The following is a 27631-nucleotide window of genomic DNA, read 5'->3' as shown; positions in this document are numbered from 1 at the left end:
TCCTCCTCGAGGCACGCTCCCTCTGGCCCTCACCCGGCCATCTGGAGAATAGAGCGTGAGCAGCAGCCCCCCACCCGCCCTCCCCATCTCCTCAGGCTGCTCCAGCCCCACAGGGCTGGCTTCCCAAGGACTCTGCAGTGTAGTGCCTGCAACGTGCGGCCCTAGAGGTTTCCCCAGGACTCCGGCGGGGGGAACTGGTCCACATCCCCCATTTCATTGTAGGTTTGCTCTCCCATGGTGAAGGTCAGCTTGTATCGTAGCCTCACTTTCTCCTGGCGATGGGGGAGAAAGGATAAGCAGTCAGAAGGGGGGGAAGAAAGGCAGGAGGCACAAACCATTCAGGTCTCTCGGAAGCTGCAGAGAGCAGAGGGCATAGGGACAGGGTAGGCAGGCTTTGCCCAGTCAGCAAGACCAGCCTCTGCTCATGGCCCAGGGACTGTGCTGTTACCTTCTGTGGGTTAGCGAGCAGCAGGACTTGTGTGATGGCACTGGGGTGGACAATGGGGTTGAACGCCGGCAGCTCCGTGCCTGAGGGAGGCTGTAGCTTCACCTTCATCACCTAGGGAGAGAGAAGAGCATCCCACATTCCTGAGGGGGACTTGGCAGCCAGAGGCCCTGCTCCCGGTATGTGGGGAGCTTCCACTGTCTAGTCAAAGAGAAAAACGTTGTGCTGGCTCCTGCTAGTCTGAAGGCAACACAACTCGCTCTCAGCCCCAGAGCTCTCTCCACCTGCCCTGCCTTTCCTGCAAAGGGTGAATCACACTTCAACCCAGTGTGGGGACCTCAGCCCCAGCAGCTACCTTACCTTGGGGACGGCGGACTGAAAGACAATGTTGCGGATGGGCTGCGGGGCTGTGCTAAGCATGGAAATCACCACCACAAGCACATCGGGCCTCTCGGGCAGGGCATCCTTAGCAAAGTGGAAGAGGACACGGAAGCCGTGCTGATCATACACTGTCACAGGGAGGATGCTGCCTGTGGGAAAGGCAGGGACAGGCAGCAGTCAGCCAGCAGGGAACTGGCCCTGCAGCAACCTTTCCCCATCACCCAAACTCCATACAAGTGACAGAGACACCACTCCTCCTCAACCTCCACAAAATCCGACAAGCAAGAAGCTTCCTCACATTCTTTCCTTCCATGTGCGCACGGATTGTTCCCCCCAAGCTCGCCCCCCTCTTTCGCCCCGGCTCACTGGGTTTGATTGACTCCAGAGGCACAGTGATGTTGGCCAGTGAGATCTCTTGGGGCAGCGAGGTGGCAGGAGGCCGCGGTGGGACTGCAGTACTTCCTGCTGGTGTGGTGGCAGCTTTTGGAAGCATAGCAGGGGCAGGCAGCTCTGAGGTCAGGGGCACTGTGGGGTTAGGGGAAACACTCTGGAGCACGGGCAGAGCGCTGGGATTGTGGGCCGTGGTGCCAGAGCTGCTCCTGTTCTGGAGATCCCTCAGGGTGAGCCGGGGGGGTGGCTGCTGCTTCTCCCTGTAGCGAGAGAGAGAGCAAGGAGTACAACAGGGCACTGAAATGTCATGTCCAGCAGCCTAGAAATGGAAACGATGGGGAGAGATGCAAGATTGCACTACTCCTGCTTACCATCGCACTTGTTGAGACTCTGGAGGCAAAGACTGTTGCAGCAGAGTCTTGCCCAGGAGGTCCAGGTCATCCAGGCCACTGGTGAAAGGAGAAGGTTTGGGGGAGGATGCGCCAGCATCTGCTTTGACTGGTGGCATTGCCGTGATAGGGGTGATACTGAGCTCGTTGCTATCTGATGACTGTAAAAAGAGTGCACAGGAGAGCCCCCCCCAAGCAGGGTTGCGTATCAGCACCAACCATCAGATGTAGGACGTTTCCGTACCTACTCCATTTGTTCCTTTCACCACCCTCCCCACCCTCTGCCCTGGCTCCCAGCACGTTACCTGGAAGCTGTTCCAGCCACTGCTGTCACCAGGCTGGGCAGGATGCGGTGCTGGGTCATTCAGGCCTGCCCGGGGGTAAAAGCAAACATGAAGCTTAGCTACCAAGTGGGTAAGAGCATTAAATGGGGCCTGAATAAGACATAGAAGCAGCAGGGCAGAACCACCAGTGTGGTCTCCATCTCTGGCCCCCATCTCCCTCATGGGGGAGAGCTGGGAGGGTAATAGTGTTTTTTCTGCCCAGAGTTCCTCATTTACAGTCTAGTTCTCACTGCAATTGGCAGAGAAGTGAATACTACTGGGCTGACAAGCCCGACTGACCACGTTGTCTACTTCACGCTGTTGTACTCAAAGCACCTATCTTAGGAAACAGACACTTTGTTGGGAAAAGCAGGACTCTAGAGCCTTCTAGGATCGGCACCTCACAAGATTTCCACGTGAACAGTTCTGGAAGTCCCATGCATCTATTGTCAGCTTGTGATTTCAACTGCAAGAAGTAAACGTGAGGAGCTGGGGGTGATCCACCCTTGTGATCCCATCTGGGGATGGCCATTGCATCACTCTTGATTTACCTGCCAGGTCAGTTTTCCCAGAGCAAATCAGAGGGCACATCCCTGCAGGCTCTCTCTGGCTAGCCAGGAAAACACCACGGGACTGAAGTTCAGAATCATAGCGGGTCTTTCCCTCCTTCTCCCTCACACTAAGTGAAGGACACCTCTTGGTCTTTCATTATTCACCTTTCCCAGAGCTCTCCCTTATTCATGTTACTGCCCCAAGGAGAACCATCCATGCAGACTGGCCAGAGTCAAGGAGAGAATAAAGAGCTTTTGCTCTGGATTTCTCACCTAAAGACATGAGTTCATCATCCAGCAAGGAGACAGAGCCAGCTTGGTCAGGCACAGGGACTGCTGAGCCACCTGAAAGGGTGGGCAAGGCTGGGTAGGAAGGGCCTGTTGCTGGAAGATCCAGGCCCGACAGATCCAGAAGTGCTGAGGTGCTGCCTGCAAAGAAGGAACAAGCTGAGAGACAGAAACCTTATCCAGTCCTTCTCCAGTGTGCTGAGGCCAGTTCCCATCCTTCCTCACACCTGGGAGAGGGAACTCCCCCTCTGCTCTCCCTTCCAATTCCCTCTCTTCATGCATCAGTCATCTCCACAAGCCATTTCCTCAAATCACCAGCCCCACTCTGACCTCCTGCAGGTTTCACCTTTCCACTTCTCTCAATCTTCTCTTACATTGCAGGAAACCAGCAACAGGGTCCCTCTGCTTGACCTTCCTGTCCCCATTCCCCAAGTCTCCTCACCTCGAAGGGGACCGGCCACCGTCTCCCCATTGATCTCTTCTCCTCGTACAAGCTGCTTGTAGAGATTGATCACCTGTGTCAGATTGTCATTGGCTTGCAGGATCTCCGCTGAAATGGAATAGGTGGGAAGTTTGAAAATTGTGCAGAAACAGAGTGACTTTTATAACCCAACTCTGTCTATTCCTTCAAAGCAAGGCTCAAGGAGCTGATAACAGCCCACTGCAGATAGCGTTTTCGCAATTGTTGCTGCAGACTGCACCAGGGTACAGTGACACCTCCATGGCAGTCTCAGCAGGACAAGCTCAAGCATCATTCCTACACTGAAGTGGAGGAAGCCTTTAACACTGCTGATTGCTGCCACGTCCCCCTGCTTAGCACCAAGCCATAGACTAACTAACCTACAGCGAGCAGCCACCCTAAACAGAGCGGGAGCTGCTGACAGATGCCACGCCATGGGCAGCCCAAGCACAGGCTCCCTGAAAGAAGATGGAGGGAGAAGGGGACAGAATGACAAAGGCCAGATACACTTACCCAGAGCTTCATCATTGTCTTCTGTGTCACTGGCGAGCCGGAAAAGCATGGGCCTCATGCGCTCGCAGCGCTGATACAGCTCCTGGGGGAGAAGAGAAAGGGATGTTGAGGCAAGCAGCAGGATGCTTAGCCGGGGGTACAAAACAGACAGGAGGAACTTGGGGGCATAAGGGTCACCCATCTCTGCTAAGCCCAGGGAGGCTGCTGGGATGGCCTTTCCTCACCTTCATTAGGTCCTCATTGCTTTCCGTTGTCTCCCCCTTGCTGTAGTTTGTCACCATCTCTGTCAGCAGCCTCACATTGTTGTTCACCTCCTCAATGGCATTCACCCTCTTGGAGATCTTCTCCATGCGCTTCTGGTCCTGGAGGGGAAGTACATGGGGAAGGATGTCCTCGCTCTTGTCTGCAACTTGGAGAGGAGGAAGGCTGGGCCAGCCAACACATCAACTCCCTGAGCACAGCAACGCTGCCCTCAAAACAGCTGCCACTCCAGTGGAAAACTCCAGATCATCTCTGGGCCAGCACTTGCCAAACAGGGATGGAATTGCCACAGATCTAGTGCTGCAGCACGGCTTGGGCCACAGAAAGTTCCCAGAGCCATTCGTCCAAGTAGCCAAGGGATGGCAGAAATCACACAAGGACTCTTTAGCAGCTGCCGCTGCAAAATTTTGGGTAGAAGCTCTGCATGTCTGCATGAGGACAGAGAGCCACTGCTCCCTTGGTGTCAACCATTGCCACCCAGACCATGACCCCCCCAGCTCCCCTTTTCCTCAGCCACACCTCCTGAACCATCTCCTTGATGAGCTTGTTGGCAGCCCGGAGGTCCTCAGGATGGGAACTTTTCAGGAGACGAGCCAGTATCTGCAAAAGAGAGGGTACCTCTGAGCCTAAGCTGAGGGATGGCAGCCAGAGTCACTCTTGCAACACTAGAGCCAGTAGTTACCCCTGCCCCAAACCTGTATCTGGCAGAGGCAGCAGACAATGCCAGCCGTTTGAAAGCCCAGCCACGAGAGCTTGTGGGCTATCAAGAGACCAGGGAGAGAAGAAGTACAACTGGTCTTCCTTTTCCCGTTGTGGTTCCGGTTACGTAAGATAGGTCTTTCCCTGAAGATCCCCTGCATTCAAAACCTGCTCCTGCCTGCCTGTTATGTACCATGGAGACCCTGGTGCACAGCAGCACTAGTACTAGGAAAGAAAGCAAGCCTGGTTTATGCAGGAATTGCCATGGGATTGTAATGGACTCTTGCTCAGACCTCTTCGCAGGTGCAACTGGTGAGGAGGGAGAGCTCCCACTTTCTCTCCCCCTCCATAGTCAGCGAACAGTCCCACTGACCACCTACAAATCCTCATGTGCACACTGTGACATATGGAGGCAAAATATATCCCCTGCAGCAAACTGGCATCACACCTCTGCTGCAGAACTAGACCCAGAGGAGCCTAAGACTTGCTGAAATCTATCAGCACTGATAATGCAGAGGTTCGTCTGAGTGGCGACACAACTCTGATGGAAAGGCAATATAGGATGGGTCTAGGAGGGTATAAGTAGTTAGGCAATAAGCAGATTGCAGTACTGGAGGTGGGGAAGAGATAACAGCAGCAGCATCTGGGGCTGGGATTTAAACATCATGGCCAGATAACTCAGAAGCCTTGAGAGTGCACAGCCGCAAACCTCCCAGAACCCGCTGGGCTAATGTCAGTGCTTCACCCTTTGCACCATCCTGCAGCTAAGCGCTCCAAACGTCAAACAGACCCACATGCCCCACCTCTGGCTGTTTCCTTTGTCGTGATTTTGGAGCAGGCCCTCAGCATTCCTGTGATGCATTTTCTGAAGGACAGCATGTGGAGCAGGGGCCTTGACTCTTTCTGGATCTCCACCTCAGGGGGACAGGAGATCCTGGAGCAGGGAAGATGTCCCACTGTCCCTCTCCGTGCACAGAGCCCTTACCTTGGATTTCTCTTCATCATCAAAGATGATGTTCTTGGGCCGAGGGGGAGGCGGCGGAAAAGGAGCGTCGTCAGGCAGTTTTGGGTCGCACTTCACAATCCCTGCAGTAGACACCAACGGAGAGGTCAGGAGGACTCACCCACTGGGGAATGGCACTGCCACCTAGGGCTCTTCTTCCCTAATGGCCCACCAAACCCAGCTGGGACTGAGGGTGTGTGGGTTTTTTCCTGCTACCCATGATCCTGGATTGTGTTTTCCTGGAAGAACTGCCCTCCACTCCCCATAAATATCCTTGCTTAGAAAAACCCAGCAGCAACTGCCAAAGCAGTCACAGCCCTTCAATCTCAGACCTTTCCTGTGCCCCATCTCCTGTAGGAGTAAGCAGATGTCCCATTCAACCCATCAAGCAACTCAGACCACCAGCAACTCCCTCTCGCCAGCTAGGAGCCCCGAGGCACCTGGTCCTGCAGCTGCCCCTGGTGCTGAGCCAGACTGATGGATGTGCTGGGTCTGGGTGCAGGAAAGGGAGAGTCTGTTTCGGATTCTGCCCAGACAAAAAACAAGGGAGGGCAAACTGTCCGTCCCCTTCCAGACCACTGCTTCTCACCTTGTTTCTTCAGCATCTGGTAGGCTTCTGAGATCTTCACCTCATGAGGCAGCCCTAATGTCCAGCTGTACATCAGCTCCAGGATCTTTGACTTCACTTTTTCTGGTGTCCGGCTGCCAAGATACTAGAGGAAGAGAGAAGAGGTGCTTGAAGCTGATCTGAGCCGTTGCAAGCCTGGCCTGTTCCTCTCCTCCCCTCCCCCAGGAGAAGTGAGACCGTTCCCAACGGCACAAGGAGGAGGAAAGAGGAAGCAAGCAGGAAAGCTCACGAGGCCCTTGCAACATGTCCTATGCTGTGCTTGGTTTCCACCACAGGAAACACAAGAGGTGGGAGAAATGCTGCACCAGTAGCCCCTCAGCGACACGCAGGGGCAGGTGGGAAGGCTCAGGCAGGTCTCTGTCACCTTGTGAAGGAAAGGGTACTGCTAACAGAAGCTGCTCGGCACGGCAGCCCTTCAGGAATGAGGGGACAGCAGGGCTGGGAGAGGAAGGACTGTGGGTAACGGTCCCTCGGGCAGGGCCCAGCCCTCTCTCTCAGGGGCACTCTCCAGCACAAGTGCCTGGCACCCTTTAGAGCTAGGTGAGCCCCAGATGACCAGCACCCAGCGGTGAGATGTCCAAACGTTACAGCTCTCCCCCGCCATGCAATCATCCTTCACCCTTCTCCCGTGGGTCTGCTGGGGGCACTGGTGGTAGAAACAGCGCATGTGCCACCAAATGCCAGTGGCTTAAGGTAGAGGACATTCTCTAGGGCGCCTAGCATGAGGACTTTAGGATGCTGCTGTCACTGTCCCTGGCTATTCATCATCACAGATCACAAGCTGTGACTGGCAGATAAAGGTTTTCCTTAGTCATATTTAGTCTGTGTTCCCTTAACTCTATACTTGCTGGTGTTAACTGCCTTGACTGAACAGGAGAGCACGCACAGCTTGTCCTGCTGCAGGAACAGCAGCATCAGCAGAGGAGCAGGTAGTGACTTGGTGCTTCAGATGGACTCGCCAGAGCACCACTGACCAGGCCTGGGCTTGCCCTCTGAGAGTGTCTCAACCAGGTTGGGACACCCCAGAGAGACATGGTCACAATGTCACAGGTCGGGGAGGTTCCTGAGCACGTGGAGCACAGACGGAGACCAACAAAGATGCAGCGAAGGTGACTCCAGGCACGCACATGAGCTCAGTAGTCTCACAAGCGCTGGTTGCATCATGTCTAGTTGGCCCTCAGCTCCCTGCATCAAGAATCAGCCTGGAGCAGAGGGGTGGAAGCTCAACTTCCCACCAGAAAACTCACCAGGGAACAAGGACTAAATCTCCTACTAGCACTGTCCTGTTTCTCCCACATCCCAGCGGGTGTCCGACCTTTCTGCTCAGCCACCACTTCTTCCCAAAGCCCTGCTGCCACCAGGCTCCAGTCCCCTCCAGCACGATGCCCTGAGACCCACCTTGGGTGACACCACTTTGATGAGCTCATTGAGGAAGCGGAACTTGCCCACCTCGTCGTGGAAGCGTTTGCCGCAGCTCTTCATGCAGGACTCCAGCACCTGGGGAGAGGGGGCCGGGTGAGCCCCAGCATGGGGTCAGCAGCAGGTTCAGGAGCCAGCTCCCTCCTGCTCCCCCCTTGCCAGGCATGGAGCCTGTGGCTATCCTCACAGCAGCATGGAGGGACACCGCCTTTCCCTCCCAGGTGGCCAAGCACCCTCCCAAAGGGAAGCAAGAAGATTTTCCTCCTTGGGGTCAGTCTTTGCAGGGGTGGCTCAACAGCCCATTGAAGGGGATACCCTTAGAGAGCTCACAAACACTGGGGTTTCACAGCGTGGATCCACAACACGATTAAGAATCATAGAATCACTTAGGTTGGAAAAGACCTTTAAGATCATTGAGTCCAACTGTTAACCTAATACTGCCAAGTCCACCACAACAAAAACCAAAAAGCTCCCTATCAACTTCGACAGGCTATGATCCTTCCTAGGAACAAGACCTTTCCTACCAGTCACCCCTCCTCTCTTGTGGAACCACATTCAGCCCCTCTCCCACCCAAGGGCCCAGGCACTCCAGGGCTTTCTCAGAGGGAATTCAAAGCTTCCCGTGCTCCTCCAGTCAAACTGGAGCAACTCCACACCCTGGCCCTCCATCTAGTTCTACCAGCCTGCAGATGCCCTTACCGTGAGGGCCTGGATAGCTTCCCATTCCTGCGGAGACTGGATCTTGTGGGCAAGAAGTCGGGTAGCAAGTGGAGGACTGGAAGGAGTGAGGGGAGAAAAAAAAAGCTAGCTGGTTATTGCTGAAAAGCCTGTTATTTGTGTTTCTATCTGAGAATCCAGGGTTCAAAAGCATGTTGCAAGATTAAGGCACTGATAAGGCACCAAGACACCTCAAAACCCTGAGGGAACCTTCCGTTAGTGGACCAGGACCCCCCCCCCCTACTTTGAGGGCCTTTGTACCTATTCGGCTCTTGGGACAACCCCACTGAATTTTACCAGGTGGGGAATCATAACCCAGGCCTGTGACCTGGAGCAGCCTGGGGAAAGGATGAAGCACTTACCCCTCTAGCTCCTTATTGAGCTGCTCACAGAAAGCATTGATACCATCCCAGTCCAGGTCCTTGTTCAGGGGGTTTGTCGCTTTGTCTGCGGGCGGGAGAAGGGGACGGTGAGAAAAATCTCCCCAGGCTCCCACCACCCTGTGGAGACGAGGGGCAATATTGCTCCCACCCCCCCTCTGCCAGCTCCACCAGGTGCATCAGCGGAGGATGGCGCGGGAGGAAGAAATCACTCGTGTCCACTCGCACCTTCCCGCAGAAGCCCTGTGCACAAACCCTCTCACCACCACCTCCCTGGTCGCTGCACGGACCCCTGCCAACAGGCTCCCTGCCCCACGCTCAGCTGCAGGGTCTCCTCCGCAGACCCCTGGTGCGCCCACAGCCACGGCCACCCACCCCTCGCGTGTGGCCCCAACCCCCCCCATGTGCCCCAAGCCGCCCCCTCCACACGCAGGCGGGCCCGCCCCGATACCTCGCTACCTGCGACCCCCAGCCCCTTCCCAGCTCCCCCCCTCCCGCGTCCTGAGCACCCTCCCTTCCCTCACACCCCAGTGCCTCCCCAAACACCTGCCCCCCACCCCCAACCCCCGAGGCCCCCCCCCCCCCCCCCCCCCCCCCCCCCCATCCCCGCCCCCCCCACCCCCCAGCCGTGGCGGCCGGGGCCCGCTGGCGGCGCGGCCGGGCCGTGTCGCGTCGTGTCAGAGGGAGGGGAGGGGTGGTCCCAGCCGCACTCACTGATGCGCGCCTCCAGCGTATCGGGCTCCATGGCGGAGGGCTCCGCCGGCCCGCCCGCCCGCCCGGCGGCTCCTCAGCGGGGCAGCGCCGCGCCGCCGCCCACCCGCCCGGCCCGGCGCCGCCGAGCCATCGAGAGCGCACCGAACCGTCTAGAGCGCCGCTCCGACGGCCTCACCATAGAGCACCGGAAGTCGGCGGCGCACAGCGCCGCCTCGCTCCCAGCGCGCCCCCTGCCGGAGCGCACCCCCCGCCGCGATCCACCATAGAGTTCGCCGCGCAGGGGAAAGAAAGGCGCAGGATGGGGAAGGAAGCGGAAGGCCTCCAGGAGAAGGACATAGGGAGCAAGTGAGAGCAGGGCAGGCCAGAGCGCCGGAAGCCTGCCGCCGCACGCAAACAAGCCGACCTAGCCCTTCCCGGAAGAACCCTCGTACTGGCAGGTGAGGCCACTTCCGGTGCGGAGACCGGGCACTTCCGCCTCGCCGGGGAGCAGCGTGTCCTTTAAAAGGACACGAGCCCGCCCGCTGCGACGCATGCGCGTTGCGCGCCTCCCCGGCCCTGGGGAGAGCGGGGCGGCGGTGGCGGCCCTGTGATGGCGGGGCCCCGGTGCCTCTCCTCAGGCCTTTGTGGCTGTGTGGACGGCATCTCGGGGGGCGGGTGGTTTAGGAGACATTATAAATGCTAGTAGGCGAGCTCCCGTGCCATGGCTGGAGTCATCTTTAAATAGCTGCTAGTCCTGGCCTGGCCTGGCAGGGCCTGGCCTTCTCCCGCCTGGCTGAGCAGCTGGGGGGGGCGGGAGGGGAGGCTGGTGAAGCCCTGGAAATAACTAAGGGCTCCGGGAACATAAACTCCATTTGTCCTTTTTCTCCTTGCGGCTCTGGTAATCCAGGCCAGCCCTAACTGTGTCATTTAATATCCCTTGTTTTCTCAGTGCTCCAGTGGTCTCAGAATGAGCAGTGTGTCTGTGTCCCTGTGGCGATTTATTGCTTTTGTTGTTTTTTCTTCTTTTTAAATAATGCCGGTGGAAGGTGCCAACTCGATGGGCTTTAAGGAGTGTCGGCCTCCACCTGTTTGAAGTCCTGGGTAACACCACATCAGCTCCAAGCCGCCTGCTGGGGCTGGCCCTGCCGGAGCCTCCACGCTAAGAGCATGAGTACGATACAGCCTATTCAGCCTTAAAGTGTCTGATCCTGGAGACAGACCTCTGAGTCAGAGCGGGCCTGTGTTGGGTTACTCATTTGCAGTGCTAATCCCACAGATGGCAGGCGAGGGAACTGCCCTGATGTCACACCTAATGTCTTTTCCTTATGGATAGCCATTGTTTTGGGGGGGATTTTTTGGCCATTAAAAAGTACCTCTTGGAGCCTGAATGTAGTTCTTTTTTTAATTGTTACTGTCTTGCATCACAAAGCCTTTTTTAAGTGCCTTTCATACAAAATTGCCACATCCTTCCCTCTGCTGCGTTCAGGCACGTTTTACATGGGTTATTTTAATCTTATGAGTCAGCCTTGCCTGTCACTACTACCTCTTTGATTTTTCTGAGAATCCTTAAGTCATCTTTAGGAGACTGAGGCCTAGATATTGCTCTTCTAGGTCATGTACGATCTGCGTAGAAGCATGCGTCTCTTCTCTGCAACCCACAAAGTGATGCCTCTGAAGGAGCGGTTTTGCAGTCTGGTGTTTCACAGCCCCCTTTTGCTCAGGTTTCGATCCATCTGAGTCTCAAGGTTGTTTATTTTCCCCTCTCTGGCAACACCCAGTGGTTAGCAAGTCTAGGATGAATGGAAGGCTGCACCTCTTTTCAGCTGGTTGCAAACAATGGCGAGTGAACTCATGCATAACAGTCGTGTCAGCAGCGGCCTTTCAAACCTTGCTTTTGTTTCTCAGAGATTTAGGAGTCTCTTTCCCCTTTGGTTACATCTGCTTCCCATATAACAAGGACCTTAAGTGCAACAAAAAAAAAAAAAAAAAAGAGATCTGAGTCTGAATTTTGCCCCCTGTAACAGTGGCTAGATGACGTGTGAGGAAAAACCTTTCTCCTGTCCCTCGACTTATTTTTACCGACAGCTGGAATTCCAAACTAGGTTTGGATGGAGTGAGACGCTCCATGCTGTAATGAACACCGCTCCAGAATGAAAGTACTGGAACTATAGTTAGCTCGCAGCCAGTTGCAGAGGAAAGTGATTACGTGCAAGCCAGAGGCCCGGGTAGTTGGCGTGCCAGCGAAAGGAAAGCTTGTGCTGGCAAGAGGGGTGCGGGATCCCAGGTTTGGCAGGCCCTGCAGCAGGCTGTCCCGCAGAGGGCAGCAGCAGGCAGGAGAGCTCCTGCCTGATCCACCTGGGCTTAGCAAATGCTCTTGCTGCCTGTACAGTCGAGGTGAATCGCAAAACAGGCAAAGTCCCCCTCGGTCCCGAAGGGGAGGCGGCCTTGCAGGAGTGGCCGGGTCGCCTGGGAGAGGGGTTTTCCACCCACCGGGTCGTCTTCAGCCAGCTAGAACCGCCCTGTCACCCTCGCTCTGTCCCAACGTTTGTTTGGTTTCTCTGCCTTGTGTGTTTATGCGAACCCTGCGATGTTTTTCAGATGCGCTTGTGTGCGGCAGCGAGAGCTTTTGTGTGCTTCCTGCTGGGTTGTCGGCTCTGGCCTGTGAAATGAAGTTCCCTTTCTCCTGTCACATTCCTCTTTCCTTGGCAAGGCGTTCTGCCGGAGACCTTTCACTTTCCTGAAGCTCGGTACTGCTGTCTTTTGTTCCCTTTTCTTGTTTTCCTGCTCCAGCTGACTGCAGCAGCCAGTTGCTGGGGTTTTGGCTCAGTTTTACCTCTGCTACTTTCTCTTGGAACAGGGCTGGCAGCACCTCTCCTGACATCACCTCGGACCACGCACCTCTTACACAATCCTCTGGATTTGCAGCCCTGCTATTCCCTGACCTTGGCTAATCTCCTTCCTTTTGCAATACTTCTAAGCACCTTTCCCAGCGGAGGGCTGCAATTAGAGAGGCAAGTATAGAGTTGCATACTTCTCTAGAGGGAGAGCAGGTTTGAGCTCCTTTAATCTAATAGGAAATGTCTCCTTCCCTTTCATGCAGCACTTTCTTGTGGTATGCAGTCATCCACCAGGATTGCTCCCTTCCATTTCTTTCAGCGTTTCCCTTTTCGCTGTAGGAAGACCTGTCCCTGGTGATCAAAGGCATCCTTCTACAACTACAGGAGCAGAATGAGGAAACAGGATGCTGGATAAGGGATCAGAAAACCTGCTGGCTATATCTCTGCAATTAAGCATGTCTCGGAGCAAGACTCAAGGAAATGCACAGCTATGCTCGCTGCCTCAGTTTCCCCGGTCATTAGCGTGGGGATAATTGCACTTGCTTCCTTTGGGGGATTGCCTTGACCTCTGTATACTAAATTTCCTTTTCACGTTGGTTCTGTCATTAGAGCAACTGGCTCAGCGAGACAAGCAAGCGAGAGAAGCAAATACCAGAGTTAGAGGCGAGCTGTGCAGCTTGCTGCTTCCTTGTGTTCGAGCCTTCCTTCCAGACTGGGCAACTCAAGGGGTGTCTTGATCCCTCGACTTAGCGGGTGGCAGTGCCCTCCTGGCCAGTGTAAGGAGTGGCAGTGCCTCGTTACCCCCTGGGGAAGGCTCACCTGGATTTGCTGTTGCCGATAGTGTCTTCCCAAGAGAGCCTGGGACAGTCAGGGGATGCTCTGAGAACACAGGAACGCTGTTGCTGCTGAGGAATGGTATCGGCAGCAGGCAAAGATGAAAGAAAACCGACAGGACAGAAGCCCTAGTCATAGCCGTGGCTCGGGGACTGATACGTTATGTATCTGGGTAAGCCAAAAACAGAACAGGGAGAGGAAGACCTGCCAGGTTAGAGAGAGCAGCTTAAATTTATGGGGCTGAAGGCCCCAAGCCCGCAAGGGGGAGCCTCGATGAAGTCATTCACTGCACCGCTGATGAGATCAGCTCCAGACTGGAACAGATCCGCTACCGATACAGTGCGCTCGATTCAGGTGTCAAGAGAGGGACTTGAAAAGGTGACAAGATTCACCTGTTCTTGCTCGAGCCCTGACCTGCTGTGTTATCGCTAGCAGATGAAAGGGCTGTCATTAGAAAGCACAAGTATTGGGAAAAAATGGTTTAAGAGCCTGGATTTTGCTGAGATACAGTTTGGCTCTAAAGAACAGCAGGAGGGAGAAGGAAAAGGAGAAAAATTCTATTGCAAAAGCATTATTCGTGGGCATCTGAACAGAGATCGGCGACATGAAACTAGGCATCCTGGAGCAAATCAGGGAGCCGAGCTGCAGCAAATCCCCAAGCCGGGATGATGAATACATCCCTGCATTGCGGCGACAATGAAGTGTGACTTAGTGAAGCGTTTGCCGGGGATGTTTAGCGTAGCAGCCGCCCGAGGAGCTCAGAGACGCAGCCGTGTGCAGCCTCTCTTTTACAACGCGGCACAAGGAGGAGGCATTCCCACTGCGGGGTGCCCCGGCGCCGAATGCACGTGCTCTCAGCTGTGCAGCTGGCTCAGGTTTGGCAGCTGGTGAGCTTGAATAGATGGGTTTTGGCCCGGGCTTGAAAATCCCCCATTGCCAGCAATCCTGCTTTGGCTGCAGCTGCCTCAGGTTCCCTAGGAAACTTCAGCGCTGGCTTAAGTCCGGACTGTGAAATGGCAGGAGGAGACAGTCCAGTGGCTCCCTCCCTCCAGCCTGGCTGCTCGGCCTCTGCCGCTTGGCAGCGCCGCCAGCTTCAGCCCTGCTTTTGGCGGTGGCGAGGAGCAGCAGGGCGGAGTGAACCCAGTGCCGGGGCATGGCAGACGTGGGGTTAGGAATAAAAAGAAAACTGTGACCCAGGAGGAGGAGGAGGAGAGAGACGCAGAGTCTGCGTACGCAGATTTCCCGAGGGTGGACCTGGCCTTTTGTAGGCTCCTTTCTGGTCCCTCTGGCTTCGTCTGTCTTTTAGTAAACGCAACAGGAGCAGGGCCAGGCCTGAGCGCTGCCTCGGGATGATGGCTCACGCCGTGTGGTTGTTAGCACCCTCCCTGGCGTGGTTTTGGGCTGTGCCAGCTAGCAGTGCCGCAGTGCCCAGGCACGACTTGGGGACAGGGTGGGCTGGAGACTGTTCCAAGCAGAGCCTTGGTGTTGCCGAGCTTTTGACCCCATGGATGGGAGCTGTGCCCTGCTCCTTGCTTTTGGGGCCAAGAGCGAAACAGCTACACCCTGTAAGCCCAGGTCCCTCTGAAGGCAGGCTTTTGAAGCGCAGTCCCCTCCAGCCTGCATATTTACCCCCTAATTTTCCACTTTTTCCCTCTCTGAAGATGGGAAATGTCACGCAACAGGTTGTAGGTGAGTGTGTGGGATGGGAGTGTGTGCGCCAGACTGAAACTGGGAAACGCTCTGTCTGCTGGGCACGGCTGAACACAGGGTTGTGACTCAGTGTCCTACACCCCATGCTATGGATCACTGGCCGCGTTTGACCTCCTGCCTTGTGGGGTGGGAGAGATGCTATGAGGAAACATTGCCTGAGCGCATGAGGTCATGGGCTTGTGGGGGCCAGCTCCTGGATGCCGGGGATCAGACAGGCCTGCGTGCACAGACACGTTGAATTTGCCCCTCTGGCTCTCCTGCCTCAGGCAGGCAGAGCGAGGAGCCCATCATGTTGCCCACGGAGCACACGATTCTGCAAGGGCTCCCCATGCACGCATAGCTCTGTCCTGTTTCCCCCACCACCCCAAACTACATCAGGTCTGGGAACTCCCTCGGGGGGCAGAACAGGGGCAGAGCTCGTGTATCCCCCATTTAACGTGCTGCTGACAGACGAGTCCCCCAGCCAGGAGAAGGATCAGGCGCACACCTCCGAGTGCATCCGAACGGCCTCTGCCTTGTCTCTGCCTGGAGGGGCTGCGTTCAAGCGGCACACTGCTGTTCCCCTCAGCCCAGTGGGCATTTCGAAGGCAGTGTCCATGTTCTGGGTCTCACTGCAACCATGTTGCAACTTTGCCATCCCCAGTTGGCAGTCCAAGCCCCCCTCCTCTGTGCAGAAGGAGGAGATGCTCCCAGCAGAGGCTGCTCCTCTTCCTACCTCCCTCCTCTCACAGAGTAGCTTTATATCTTGAGTAGCTCGCCTCCCTGTAGCGGCCCCCTGGCTGAATTTCGGGAGGAAGATGCGTGCTGGGAGTCAATGGGGTTAAAAGCAATAGTGTCACAGCGTGGCTTAAGAGCGGGCTATGAGACTTCTTCCCTCCAGCTGTCCTCTAGCTGCCGTGCTGCTCCTGCAGCCGGCCAGCTGCTTGCTGGTGTCCAGAGCAGGCACTAGGCTCTCTTCAGCTCATCCTGAGCCGGCTCCCTGGGGAGCTGCGTCTCTGCTGGAGCTGTTCAGGAAAGATTCCCACCCCTTTCCTAATGAGACCGAGTGAGTAACAGAGATGTTCCTCAGGGACAGTGTTCTAAGGAGTGCTACGTGCATGTTCAGGACCAGAGAGCAGGTCTCCACTAGCTTTTCACTGCTGTTGTGCGGCAGACGTTGATGCGTGTCCCATCTTGACAGAAGAGATAAGCTATCTGCGTGCGGATGGGAACTTGCCTGGCAGTTGCAGCCACCAGTCCTCCTTGCATTGTTCTTCTCAGATCTCCTGGCTTGGCAAGTCTGTTTGTTGCACGGTGAATGGCAACGTGTTTGGGGCTATTCAGCCTGGGATATGATAAGATTTGTCTGGCGTGAGTTGTGTTCAAAGCATTTAGTTTGTAATACCCTTTTCCCCTCTCGGGAGCAAGTGTTCTCCATCCAGGAATCTGACTGCAATTAAAGCCGGGTGTCTGCTTCGCTGCTGGGGGGCTCTTGGCGGGGAGCTGCATGAAGAAACCTGGGGGCAGCCAGAGAGACACAGCCAGGTTCTGGCCCGGGTGTGTTGCCAATGGTGGGGAAAATAAGGACAGCAGGGAGAGGCACAAACTGGAGGGAAGGGAAGGGAAAGAGAGCCAGAGAGAACAAACAGCCTAGCATGACTGCTGGGAACGCAAAATAAGCATCCACTGTGGTCAAGTGAGGGCTGATGTACTACTGGCTATGTGGGATGGGTCAGAAACAGGAGTAGAGGCTCACAGGAGCAGTCCAGAGGAGGGACAGGATGCCCATATGGGACTGGTCGGCAAACCAGCGTGTCCTCAAATGCAGAGGGTGTCCCTTAGTGCCCAGTATAGTGCTGGAAAGGGAGATGAGGTGTCCCAGCAGTGTAAAGCAGCTGCAAGCAGCTGCTGCCCTGCTCCCTGCGGTACCGTATGGAGGTGAAACATCTCTGGGCAGTGCCATGACCCAGCAGGCTCAGGTGCTGACTTTGAAAGCTCCTTCACCTGGTGGCAACTATAAGCAAGGCTGTGGCTATAGCTTCTCACTGGGAAGCAGGGAAAAAGTAATTTAGCACTTCTCATGCGGGTGAGAGTTGGGACCTCCTCTGCAGTTTGGTTGTCCTTGGAGCTCCTGCAGCAGGTCAGGCTCAGCTCTTTTCCCTGTGGCTCGCCCTGAAGGTCCATGGGTTCATGTATTTCTGGTGCCCTTCCCTCTGGAAGGGGGGAGGAGAGGAGCAGGGAGAGTCGGTTGTGTGGGCCTGGTCTTTTCTTAGGTCTCCTTCAGATGCCTGCAGTTCCCTCTTTAGATGCCCATTTCCCGCACTGAGTCAGTCATTTCGGGATCTGGATTCCCTTTTTTTTGGCAGCTTTTCCTTCCCATTTCCATCTGGTTTGGTTTTTACCATTTAATTTTGCAGGGCCATCAAAGGGAGTTTGTTCAAGCTGATTTTGGAGCAACAGATAGTTTTGACTTGACAACCCCTTCCTCTGCAGACCTCAGGCCATGGCCTTAGATCCAGGGTGGATCGCCCCTTCAGACCCTCTCAAACCTGATGGGTGGCAAGGTGGCTTGCTGCTTCCTGGCGGGGATGAGGGATACTTGGCTTTAATGACGTGAGCATGGGAGAACAGACCTTTTTTTTTTCCCTCCCCTTCTTTCCAGCCCATGAGCTGTTAATTCTTGTGGCTTTTCAAAACTTGCTATTTCTCCCTTAGCATTTCTTTCTCTTTCCTTTTTTTTTTTTCCAGTGGATAAGCCACCCTTGGCATTGTGCCTCGTGCGTGTGACTCAGACGGATTCTGCTTGTCTGAAGGATTCCTGCAAATCCTCAGAGTTGTCCAACCCGCCTGGGCTCAGCTCTGGAGCCCGTGAGAAACACACTCAAAGCAAGTCACGCAGTGCCAGCAGCCTTGTTCTCCCTGTGCGGGATGGACCGCTGCATGCGGGGACTCAGCAGTCACTCTCGCTGCGTGCCCTTGCTGTCCTGTGGGGTTGAATCCGGGATGGCTGCTCGGAGCTCAATGGAGGGAGGTCCCCATGGACCTTTTGTGTATGGCGCAACGCTGCGTTTCTTTTTTGCTTATTCGAGTTCCAGCCAGCTGGCCTCACGCTGTCTTTGTTGTGGGAAATGGTCTCCTTGAAGTAAGGGGAGTTGAGCTTGGGGCATCTCGGAAGTCCCCTGGCTTCCACTGTTGGAAGGCGTCCGTTCATTTTGAATGCCTCTGGTTTTTGGACTTAATTGGACCAACCCAGGGGCTAATTTTTTTCAGAGGCAATGAATGCCTCAGTACCTCCTACTGATAGTAGATGGTGTGGTGACAGATCAGCATCTCTGATACTCAAGCTGCATTAGTAAAGGGAGCCCAGCTTCCTTTAGCTTCTAGGACAGGTTTGCAAAGCTGGATTTTTTAAAATTTTTTTTTTTTTTTAATCTGTCCATGGGAGCTTTAAGATGAGTGTCTTAAAACCTCTAAACAAGAAGAGGGTTTTTTTGGATGTGAACTTGGGTATCTGTGCCTCAGTTTCCCCATGTACAAGATGAAGGGGCTACCAGATAAAGCTGTTGGAGATCTTAATCTTTTGGTGCAAGATGCAAGTGGAGCATAAGACCTCATGAAGCTGATCCTTTGTGGAGAGTTCTTTGGAAGATCCTTTTCCCATTAAGCTAATAATATCTCATCCAGCAAGTCTGGGTAAAGCTGGGAGATTCCAAAAGCCCAGGAGAGGGGGAAGCCATGAGCCTTCTATGCGTCTTCTCTTTGCCAGTAGGGAAGCTTTCAACACAAGTGCATTTTTATCTCCAGGCGTGTTTTTGAAAGCCTTTCCCACAACCCACACTCCTGGCATGCCCCCATGAGGGAAAGAATTAGAGAAATGAAGGCTGGAAACGGAACTGGGTGGCATGTAATCAGTCCTCTGACCTCCCTTCCCCACCCTCTGCCAGTTCGGTTCGTTCTCCTGCCCCTCGGGCAAGCTGAGGACCTGTAAGACGTGACTCATTGGGATGCTTGGGTTGATGAAATGGCCCTGATGCCTTATGAGCCAGCTCCCATGCACATGAACTACCTTCCTCCCCTCTCTGTGCACAACTTGTAGCACACAAAAGTGCTGCCACAGACTTCAGAGCTGCCTGAGAGAGATGTCCCCTGCAAAGGTACAAGGACATAACTTGGCCCTGGGGATGGAAACCATCCATCCATCAGAGCGCATTTGAGCTCCCCATGGAGATGGGAGATGCCAGTCACTGTGGCACCAGCGCCTTTCTGATAAGGTAGGGAGAGAGATGGAGTCTAAGGCTACACCCCTCCCCTGTGCTCTTGGTCTGCTCCACTGCTTGGTGCAGGTTCCCTCCACTGCTGCCCCTAGCCCTGAAGAAAGGTGGGTTTTTTCCACATTATAGCTCTTCAGCTAGCTTTGTCCTTCCTCCTCCTTATTCCCCACATCCTAAGGAAGTGAAATTGCACCCTACAGATGAAGCGGGGTGATGCTGGTGGAGAGCCTACCGGAGGCTGATGGTCTCTAATCCCTTGCCCCCAGGTTCAGAGCATGGATGCTACTTCCATACTTCCCACAGGGGCTCTGGATGACGCACTGTCAGGGAGCTGGGGCATGAGGGGTGGCAGGAGATTCACCTCCAGTCCTTTGTTCCTTCCCATTTTAGTTGATCCGAATGCGGAGACTTCAGTGCCTTGCCTAGAGGAGCCGTCCCACTCTGGTTAACCTCTTAGGCAGGAGGTTAGTGCTCATGGGCACTAGTTTCCTTGTGCTCATCATTGCCTTGGCTTCTCCTGCATCTCCTGGACAATCCTCTCCTGTACACACCCTCCAGATCCACAGACCTGCTTAACCAGTCTCCTGCTTACCTCAGTGTTTAGCTGAGGTAAGTACATTTTGTTCTCTCGGTCCTCCTCCTTTAGGAAGCTGGCTGGCTTTCAGAGCTTAGGGGTTGGTTGGGTGAAGGTTGCAGCACTATCTGCTGAGAGGCAAACCAACACCTCTCGACTAAAGGGGAAACCAGTCCCATCAAACCTATCTGGGAATTTCTGTGACTGTCAGGTGGAAGACTGAGCATCTCCATCAGGAGGTGGTGGAAGCCTCTTCTCAGTCACGTCCTGAGCCCTGGCCTCTGAAAATCCAGGACTGAGCTTCTTGAAATCCACCCCACAGCCCTCTAAGGCAGGGGGCATTCCCCCCTTGGCTTCATAAAAGGGGAAAACCAAGGCAGAAACGTGGCTTAATCGCAACTGCCGGGAGGAACCGCAATCAGGGCCCAGATGACGTCAGAGAACACAGTTTAAATCAGGTCACCGCTCGATATTTATTGTGTGGCGTTTTTCTTTTTTCTTTACTCCCGCACTGAAATCCTTCCCCAGAGGCTATTCAAGGAAATAAATAGCCAGTGGAAAGGGACAATAGCTTGCTGTGGAGTACAAATTATATGAAGCAGTAGGAAATAATAGCAGAGTGAGCAGCTGCTACTCCGAGAAAGAATGCATGGTTGGTCTCTCCAGCTCCCTTTGCCTTGAGCGGACGCTGATGCCTGCTCCACGGCACAGGCTCCCTGGTGCCTTGAGTGCAAAATGGGACAGGTGCCTTTTCCCCTCTGCAGCATCCTCCTCCGGGGCCGCTTCTTTGGTGTCTAATTAGCGCCGAGCTGCAACCGCAGCCTTCTGTGAGGGTGCTAAGGGGATCTCTCGCCTCTTCTTGCAGAGCTTGGTTTGATGTGGGGGCAGCGACACATGCATCCATGCACTTGGTGTGGCCGCCTTGCCTTCCCCTCTCCTCCCTCTTCCCTTCTGGGCTGAGCATCACGTCTGGTGATGACCCATGTCACTCCTGCAAGGGACTGTTCATAGCTCATGTCATCTAGAGAGGATGTGTTGGCTGCCCTCTCCTCTGAGCCCCTTGGAGCCCTTCCTCAGAGCACTGTTGGGAGGGATGGTGGGGACCATTTTGGTGTGCTGGTGTGGATTTTGGGGGCTGCCCCTGCCACAAAAGGCCCTGAGAAACCTCTCACAGCTGGGTCGGTTTGGCTACATTGGCTGGGAAGTGGGGAAGCCTGTGGTTTTCCTCAGGGCTTCACACCTAGCTGGCTTATCTCCTGCACAAGTAAGAAAACAAAATAAATACTACTGCCAGCAATGATATTGCCGAGGATCTTGGCAGCCTGCTGGGGATGGTGGCATTCAGTCTGTTCTCAACAGCTGTGTGGGTGCCCTGTGGAAGAGGTGGCAGCTCTAGGCTATGGTACATGAGGTGCTGCTGTCTGGAGCTGCCACGAGGGTCCTGAGATCCCGTGGGTGCTCCTGGTGGCCTGAGATCTCCCCAGGACTGGCAGGAAGGCTGTGAAGGACTGTTAACCCCAAAACCTACCTTATGGGACCTCTGCAAATGGAGCTGCCACATTTCATGGGGTGAAAGCACTCTGCAGAGGACCTGCCTTCCCACCCTTCTGTCTGAAAGCCAACGTGGTTGCATTGGTCTTTTCCCTCCTTAAAATGTGATTTTTTTGGTTTTCTCCATGCAAAATCACAGGCCTGCCTGCTCCCTGTTGGAAGCTCGCCTTGCCCTTGGGTCGGGCATGGCTCCCACCCTCGCGCCAGTGACTGCTTGTTGGGTCTCTGCTATTCCAAGGCACCCTCTGGGAATGCAGCAAAGCCTCCTCTGGTGCCAGTGGTGTGAACATGGGCGTCCCACACCAGTACAGACCAACTGCCCTCCGGCCAGGATGAGCATCTATATGGGGCCCTGGAGAGGCACTCACAGGCACGTACCCTATTATAGGATCATCTCTCTGGGAGTGAAGGGTTCCTGGATCCCTTGCACCAGTGGCTGCCAGCTTCCACAGCCATTGCTTGTGTTTTCCTCACTGCACAGACCCTCTGCCTCCTTTGCAGATGCCCTTTAGCAAGATTTCCTCTTTCTTTGGGATTTATGTTCCCATCATATCACTGTTTCCCCAGGCATTCTGCTTTGCAGTGCCTGCAGGGAAGTATCATCAGCCTCCCCCTTTCACCCTCCTTTCATCATCCCAATCGCCACCTCCAATTGCACTGGAGAATTTCAGCTCTTCTGGGGTCCCTAAAGTCTCAGCCCCTTCCTAGGTGGGGAGCACATACCCCTGCATGAGAGAGGCCATCTGCACAGGGCTGGTGTCTGACCATGCGGAGGCTCAGCTCTGCAGACGAAGGAAGTCACCAGCGCTGGCAGAGTTGCTGCCTGGTTTCCCACTATTGTTCCCAGTGGCAAATAAAAGGGGGGTGAACGCCCCTGCTGAGCATTGTAGGAGGGGGGTTAATGTTATCTCGATAAAATCTCACAGCCCCTCTCTGAGCAGCTCGTGCCTCTTTCCTGCCCGTCTCCCTCCCTGCATATTCTCACATCCGTGGTACTTGCGGCTCCACACATAACTCTCTGCGCAGGTAGTTGTCCCCATCCCTCAGACACATGCTGCTCTCTCTCCCTCCTGGGCAGCCTCATGCTCTGCCAGTGGGATCGGTGGATAAATTCCAGCGAGAGTGATATTTCTGTCTGGTCTGCGTGGGAAGCGGGGGGAAGGCTCCTCTATGTTACTGGCCCGGGACCTGGGTCTTGTCTCTGCCACAACACTCCTGTGTCACCTTGGCCAGCCACGTAGGACAGGATTTTTCTGACTGAGTTTAGGGTCTGTCTTGGGATGTAATCTCCTGAGCCCTAGAAGTGTGTGTTTCTCCCTGCTGGCTTAAAGTGAGTTCAGATAACTAACCCTGATGGTGGCTATGCAAACAGTGTCTTTGTACTGCCGTTGTCCCTGCAAAGGGATAACATCAGTTGCTGGAATGAGAAACCTATCGTAGCCAGTGGGATGCCCCGATATTTTGAGAGGGGGGCTCTGGGCTCTGTGATCTCCCTGGGATGGCTGCGGGGGAGCAGGGTGATGTGAAGGTGTGTGCAGGTGGGACACAGCAGCGTGATGGGAAACAGACCCAATGCCAGAAACCACCATCCCCAGCACCTGCTCCTGCTGGCTCCACACGCAGCCCTGGGGAGGTTTCACCAACAGCTTCAGTGACCTCAACAGCAAACAAATTTCCCAAGCCTGCTGGGCTTTATGACCCCCTGCTAATAGGAAACACCTCCGGGAAAGGAGTGCTTATCAGCACTTACCTCTGCTTGCTTCAGCAGCTTTTGGGGAAGGGCAGAAGCTGTCTCCCAGCTGGCTGTGCAGCAGCAGGATGACTGCACTCAGCTGCTCTCTGCCGGGCTTGGGAGGGGGGCTGAGGGACTGCTGGTCCTGAGCCTTGGCCTCCTCCTCCCTCTCGCTTTCCCACTGACTTCTGGGGTCTGGCAAAACACCACCAATTTGTTCAACCAAATCTGGGACACTGTCTACTGACTCATAGCTTTTATCTGGGAAGAAGACAGCAGGGATGATGCTCCCCTGTGAGGACAACATTCCTGTGTCTCACAGTTAGGGAGGATGGGGCTATTGAACCTGATGTGCATGGTTCCTCAAGCTAGAAGGTTTGGGTCTCGATGGAGCTTGGATGGGAGGTTGCAGAGAGCTCCCATGTATTGCTAGTGCAATCCACACAGCTGGGGCTGAATCTAGAGCCACGAGAAGGGAAGGAGCTGGGATGCCACTCACGTTGCTCCTGCGAAGGACTGTTCGTAGCTTGGGTCATCTAGAGGGGATGTGTTGGCTGCCCTCTCCTCTGAGTCCCTTGGATCCCTTTCTCAGAGCACCATGGGGAGGGATGGTGGGGACCATTTTGGTGTGCTGGTGTGGATTTTGGGGGCTGCCCCCTGCCACAAAAGGAAGGAGCTGGAATGCTTCTTTTGGCTGAGCTGTTACATGCAGAAAAGAAGTGAACACGGTGGTCACACCTCCATGGCCAACTGGGAAGATGCTTGTCCTATGTGGTGGCTGGAGTAGCACCCCTAAGGGCTGTGTGTGGTCGTCCCTCTAGTGGGAGCCCACCGAGGAGGCTGGGAATTGATTAAATCTCCTGAAGTCCCTAATGAGAGGAAGTGTACATAGGGAAGCTGTTTCTTTGGATCAAAGTCTCCTGGCTTAATAGCAGTTGGTGGGGCCTTGCAGAGGGGGGGTGCTGTTAATGTGTAAGCCACAAGGAACTCTAGGGATGTAAGATCCTCTGTGCGAAGCGTTTCTGAGCTAAACTGCTGGTGGCTCCCTGCCTGGTTACTCTGCCCTCTGAGGAAGATGACTGTAAGGGCTGCTGCTCCTGTCCTCTGTCACCCAGGGTCCCCAGCTCAGCAAGGCTGAGCGAGGGACCGGCAAGCCACAGCCACCTTCGCTCTCGCCACTTGCCTTTCTTGTGCTGCAGGCGATGCTGCCCACCAGACCCTGGGCTGTGCCCCTCTGCTTTAACCCTCTTTGTACCTCTGCTGTCATGCTCTCCTTTCCTTCTGCTGAGGACAAGCCTGTTTTCATCTCCTCTCTCTCTGATGTCTTTTCTCGCTTGCTGGCTTCACTCAGCCCACTCTTCCCTCACTGAGTGAGAAGCCCATGCAAGACCTCCAGCACGGAGGGTTTTTGGCCATGAGAGGAACACCAGCTGAGAGCAGTAGAAGTTCTCCTGGCTGGGGCACCTTCTCCAAGCAGCACCCTCTCACTTGCGGTGGCAGGGGAGGAATGGCTGAAGGAGCGCCGCAGACTATTTTCTCTCTGCCTTAGGAAAAATTTGAAATCTTCAACCTGGATATGAAGACTGGGGACACCCTGAAGGTCAGGGGCAAGATATCCGATGATGCTGACGGGTAAGTACAAAGAAACCACCGCGACTTGCCAGAACTGAAGGTAGGCTGCAGAGGGAGGTGGTTTTCCAAGGTTGCCAGGTACAAAAAGCGTGAGCGTAGCTCAGTGCTAGGGGAGCCCCGACGCCACCACCGTGCAAACTCCCCTGGTTCCCGAGCAGAATGAGGAAACAGGAGGCATTAAGCACCTACAACGCCGATGGAGGAATTGGGTGCAGAGCCGTATGTTGGATCTCAGGTCTTCCAAGACCCTGTCCTGCCCATGCAGCTGACCTTCCTCCTGTTCACCCACAGCTTCAGCATCAATCTCGGCTGCAGGTCCTCGGATCTGGCACTTCACTTCAATCCCCGCTTCAATGAGTCTGTCATCGTCTGCAACTCCAAGTGCTCCAATACCTGGCAGGCAGAGCATCATGATAACCACCTCTGTTTCTCCAGGGGCTGCACTGTTAAGGTGAAGGGTCTGTGCCGGCACGGGGTTGTGGGGTGTGTGTGTGGTGGGGGGAAGCCCCTGGTTAGCAGATTCCTGTACCCTAGTCCTCCCAGTCCCATCCAATGCCTCCTGCTCCCTCCCAACAGCCCCTCATCCTCATCCTCATGGTTTTTGGTCCTGATTGTTATTTCCACTCCTCCTTCAAAACCCCAATGCTTCCTCTGGGAACTTTGCATGAGCCCTGTCTGTCTCAGGCTTTGTAAGTTCTTCCTGCCCCTCAAACCTGCCCAGCAGGTGAGTGAAGGTGAAGGGGGTGTCCAAGAAGCAGGATCTTGCTGCTCTCTGTCTTATTTCTCTCCCTAATTCCCTCCTATGCAAACACAGGCTTTAAGGCAACCCAGAATTTGGAGCAATGTCCAAAAACCTCTCCCTCAGCTCTTCTGTCCTCACTACTCCTGGATCCACGCTGCCAATCTGTCCTCCCTCTCCTCCTGCCGGGGATGCTGTCCTAGTTGCTGTCTCACCCCATCTGATGTCCCGAGACATTAACAGGGGTGCATTTAGGAGCAGTCCTGTTCCTGTTGCTGTGGAGAGAAAGCTTGTTTCCTCAGTCATGGCTGGCTCTTGGGGAAGGGGTGGTGAGGTGACGGCTTTGGGGAACGATCGCTTTAATTCACGATGGTCGGCGATGTGTTCTCGTCCTGTCTGCTTGTGTGTGTTTATCAGCAAATCTTCTTTTTCGAGGTCGTGGTGAGCTGCTGAGGGCATTGGGGTGTCAGGTTTATTCTGCCCTGTTCAGAGCAGATCTAAGCCATGTGGCATATAAAGATACACTTGGGTTTAACTGCTCTGAGTTTACAATCGGAGTAGCTGAAACAGCCCCAGGAGAGATCCTGTCCCCGGGTCATAGTCTAGATGCCAGCTCAGATACCCTTGATATCAGCTGCTCATTTCCTGCATCATCCTCAGCCCAACCCCCAGCACCTTGCTTAAGGCTGTAGGGACCAGGTCTGACCCTCAAGTATAACAGTCAGGCCTTTCGCCTGAATGCTCACCTCCTAATCTTCTCCTTGTCCCCAATTCCTGCCCTTCCTCCCCTCTCTTCTCCCAGATCATCATTGAAATGCTGGAAGACAAATTCCAAGTGAAACTACCGGATGGGCATGAAGTGGAGTTCCCCAACCGGCACTGCTACGACAAGATCAGCTACATGAGCGTCAAGGGAGGCTTCAGGGTTACCTCCTTCAAGCTGGACTGATGGGCGCCGCTTCCGAGCTCTAATAAAAACCCAAGCAGCTCCAGCTGCTTTGGCTTCTGTGAGATCTCTGGCTCTGTGGCTCTGTGCGAGACACCGACAAAGCCCAAGGTTTTTCCACCAACAGGAAAGGAGCCCTTGTTGGATGGAAATAGCTCCCAGATAACACCAAGTGCCTTTCCAGGTCAGACCAGGGTGTGGGGTTGACCAGATAGTAGGTAGGGCAAAGTGGGCTGTAGGTGGGGTTCAGGAGGAGGAGGGCACTATGTGATTGCTCAGGGAATGGTTGTGTAATCTCTTCACAATGCACCATTTCTTCCTGCACCCAAGTTTTTGGGAGGGAGGGAGGGAGGAAGGGGAAGAAAAGCGTGGATGTGAGCAATGTGCCATTCAGTGTGGCATTCGGTGCCACGAAAGCGCATAATTAAATGTTAGGTTTGGGAACCTCAGGGCATGGGTTTGATGGGTTCCTCTTGGCTGCTCTCGCAGCCAGCGGACAGGAGGAAGGGGTGCCTTGCCCTCCCACAGGAGTGGTACCACTTGAAGCGGTGGCACGGGGAGGGCAGCACAGGTGTGCCCCTGAGCCAGCATTCCTGCCATTGATAAGGAGTTGTCTCCTCCGACTTTCCCCCTTATCTCACCTCACTTATCTGCTGGCACATTCCAGCCGGGTTACCCATTACTCTGACATTTCCACACCGAACCCTACTCAGCGGAAGTGAGGCAGGGGAAGGCAGTGGGGAGGGAGGACACGGGGTTTGGGCTGGGTTACGTGGCTCAGCACCTTGCAGTCTGTCCCTCGCACGAGACTACAGGCAATTAGTGCTGATTATCAGATGCTGCTGCTCTAATTAAAAAGTGTCTCGCCAGCCTTAAGTGAGACCGATGTGTGACAGCAAACATCGGGGCACTTTAGGCTGGGTGGGAGGAGAGCAGAGTAGAAGAACATCTTACGGAGAGCCTGGTCCAAGGCAAGGCGGCAGTGCCCCTGCCCTCCCTCTCCACTTCCTCGCTGCCCAACCCGCGGGACTTGCTGCTGCCCGAGCGCACAGGCAGAGGATGTCTGATGGGCTGGAAGGGCTGTAGCCAAGCCAGCTTTGGGAAGGGTACCGATCTGTTTCAGGCTGCAAATGAATTGTTGCTGGGCTGGAGAGGAAGCTTTGCACCCTCCTGCGTGCTACGTGGGGTTGGGTGGATGGGAGGTTACTTTGTGTTTTAGCCACGGTGAGCGGGAAAGTACCGGGCTAGTTAATCCAGGGATCCCAGAGGTGCTGGAAAATCCTGCT

The 27631-nt window shown here is 54.8% G+C and overlaps 2 protein-coding genes across 5 annotated transcripts; one reads left to right on the top strand and one right to left on the bottom strand.

Moving 5' to 3' along the window:
* Window positions 1-95: 95 nt before the first annotated feature.
* On the bottom strand, window positions 96-9595 carry GGA1 (golgi associated, gamma adaptin ear containing, ARF binding protein 1). 4 transcript variants are annotated; one of them, XM_050915382.1, is made up of 18 exons: window positions 9562-9595; window positions 8830-8914; window positions 8450-8525; window positions 7730-7828; window positions 6293-6416; window positions 5686-5786; window positions 4521-4601; window positions 3965-4102; window positions 3741-3822; window positions 3210-3317; window positions 2753-2908; window positions 1911-1975; window positions 1588-1766; window positions 1360-1476; window positions 1193-1275; window positions 806-975; window positions 449-559; window positions 96-272 (listed from the first exon to the last, which is right to left on the bottom strand). In XM_050915382.1, the coding sequence occupies exons 1-18, from the start codon at window positions 9590-9592 to the stop codon at window positions 162-164; spliced, it is 1917 nt and encodes a 638-aa protein (XP_050771339.1). In that variant the 5' UTR covers window positions 9593-9595; the 3' UTR covers window positions 96-161. The 4 variants fall into 4 exon arrangements, with proteins under 4 accessions (XP_050771339.1, XP_050771340.1, XP_050771338.1 ...); XM_050915383.1 differs by having other exon boundaries at window positions 1360-1472; window positions 1596-1766; XM_050915381.1 differs by having other exon boundaries at window positions 1193-1476.
* A 5120-nt stretch (window positions 9596-14715) lies between these two features.
* Window positions 14716-26372, top strand: LGALS2 (galectin 2). Its single transcript, XM_050900499.1, has 5 exons — window positions 14716-14776; window positions 19116-19171; window positions 24578-24660; window positions 24952-25111; window positions 26202-26372. The coding sequence occupies exons 1-5, from the start codon at window positions 14716-14718 to the stop codon at window positions 26346-26348; spliced, it is 507 nt and encodes a 168-aa protein (XP_050756456.1). The 3' UTR covers window positions 26349-26372.
* The last annotated feature ends 1259 nt before the right edge of the window (window positions 26373-27631 follow it).

Source organism: Gymnogyps californianus, chromosome 1, assembly GCF_018139145.2.
Source record: "Gymnogyps californianus isolate 813 chromosome 1, ASM1813914v2, whole genome shotgun sequence".
Classification (NCBI taxonomy): Eukaryota; Metazoa; Chordata; class Aves; order Accipitriformes; family Cathartidae; genus Gymnogyps; species Gymnogyps californianus.
The sequence above is the reverse complement of the archived record's forward strand: the minus strand, read 5'-3'. Positions and strand labels throughout refer to the sequence as shown.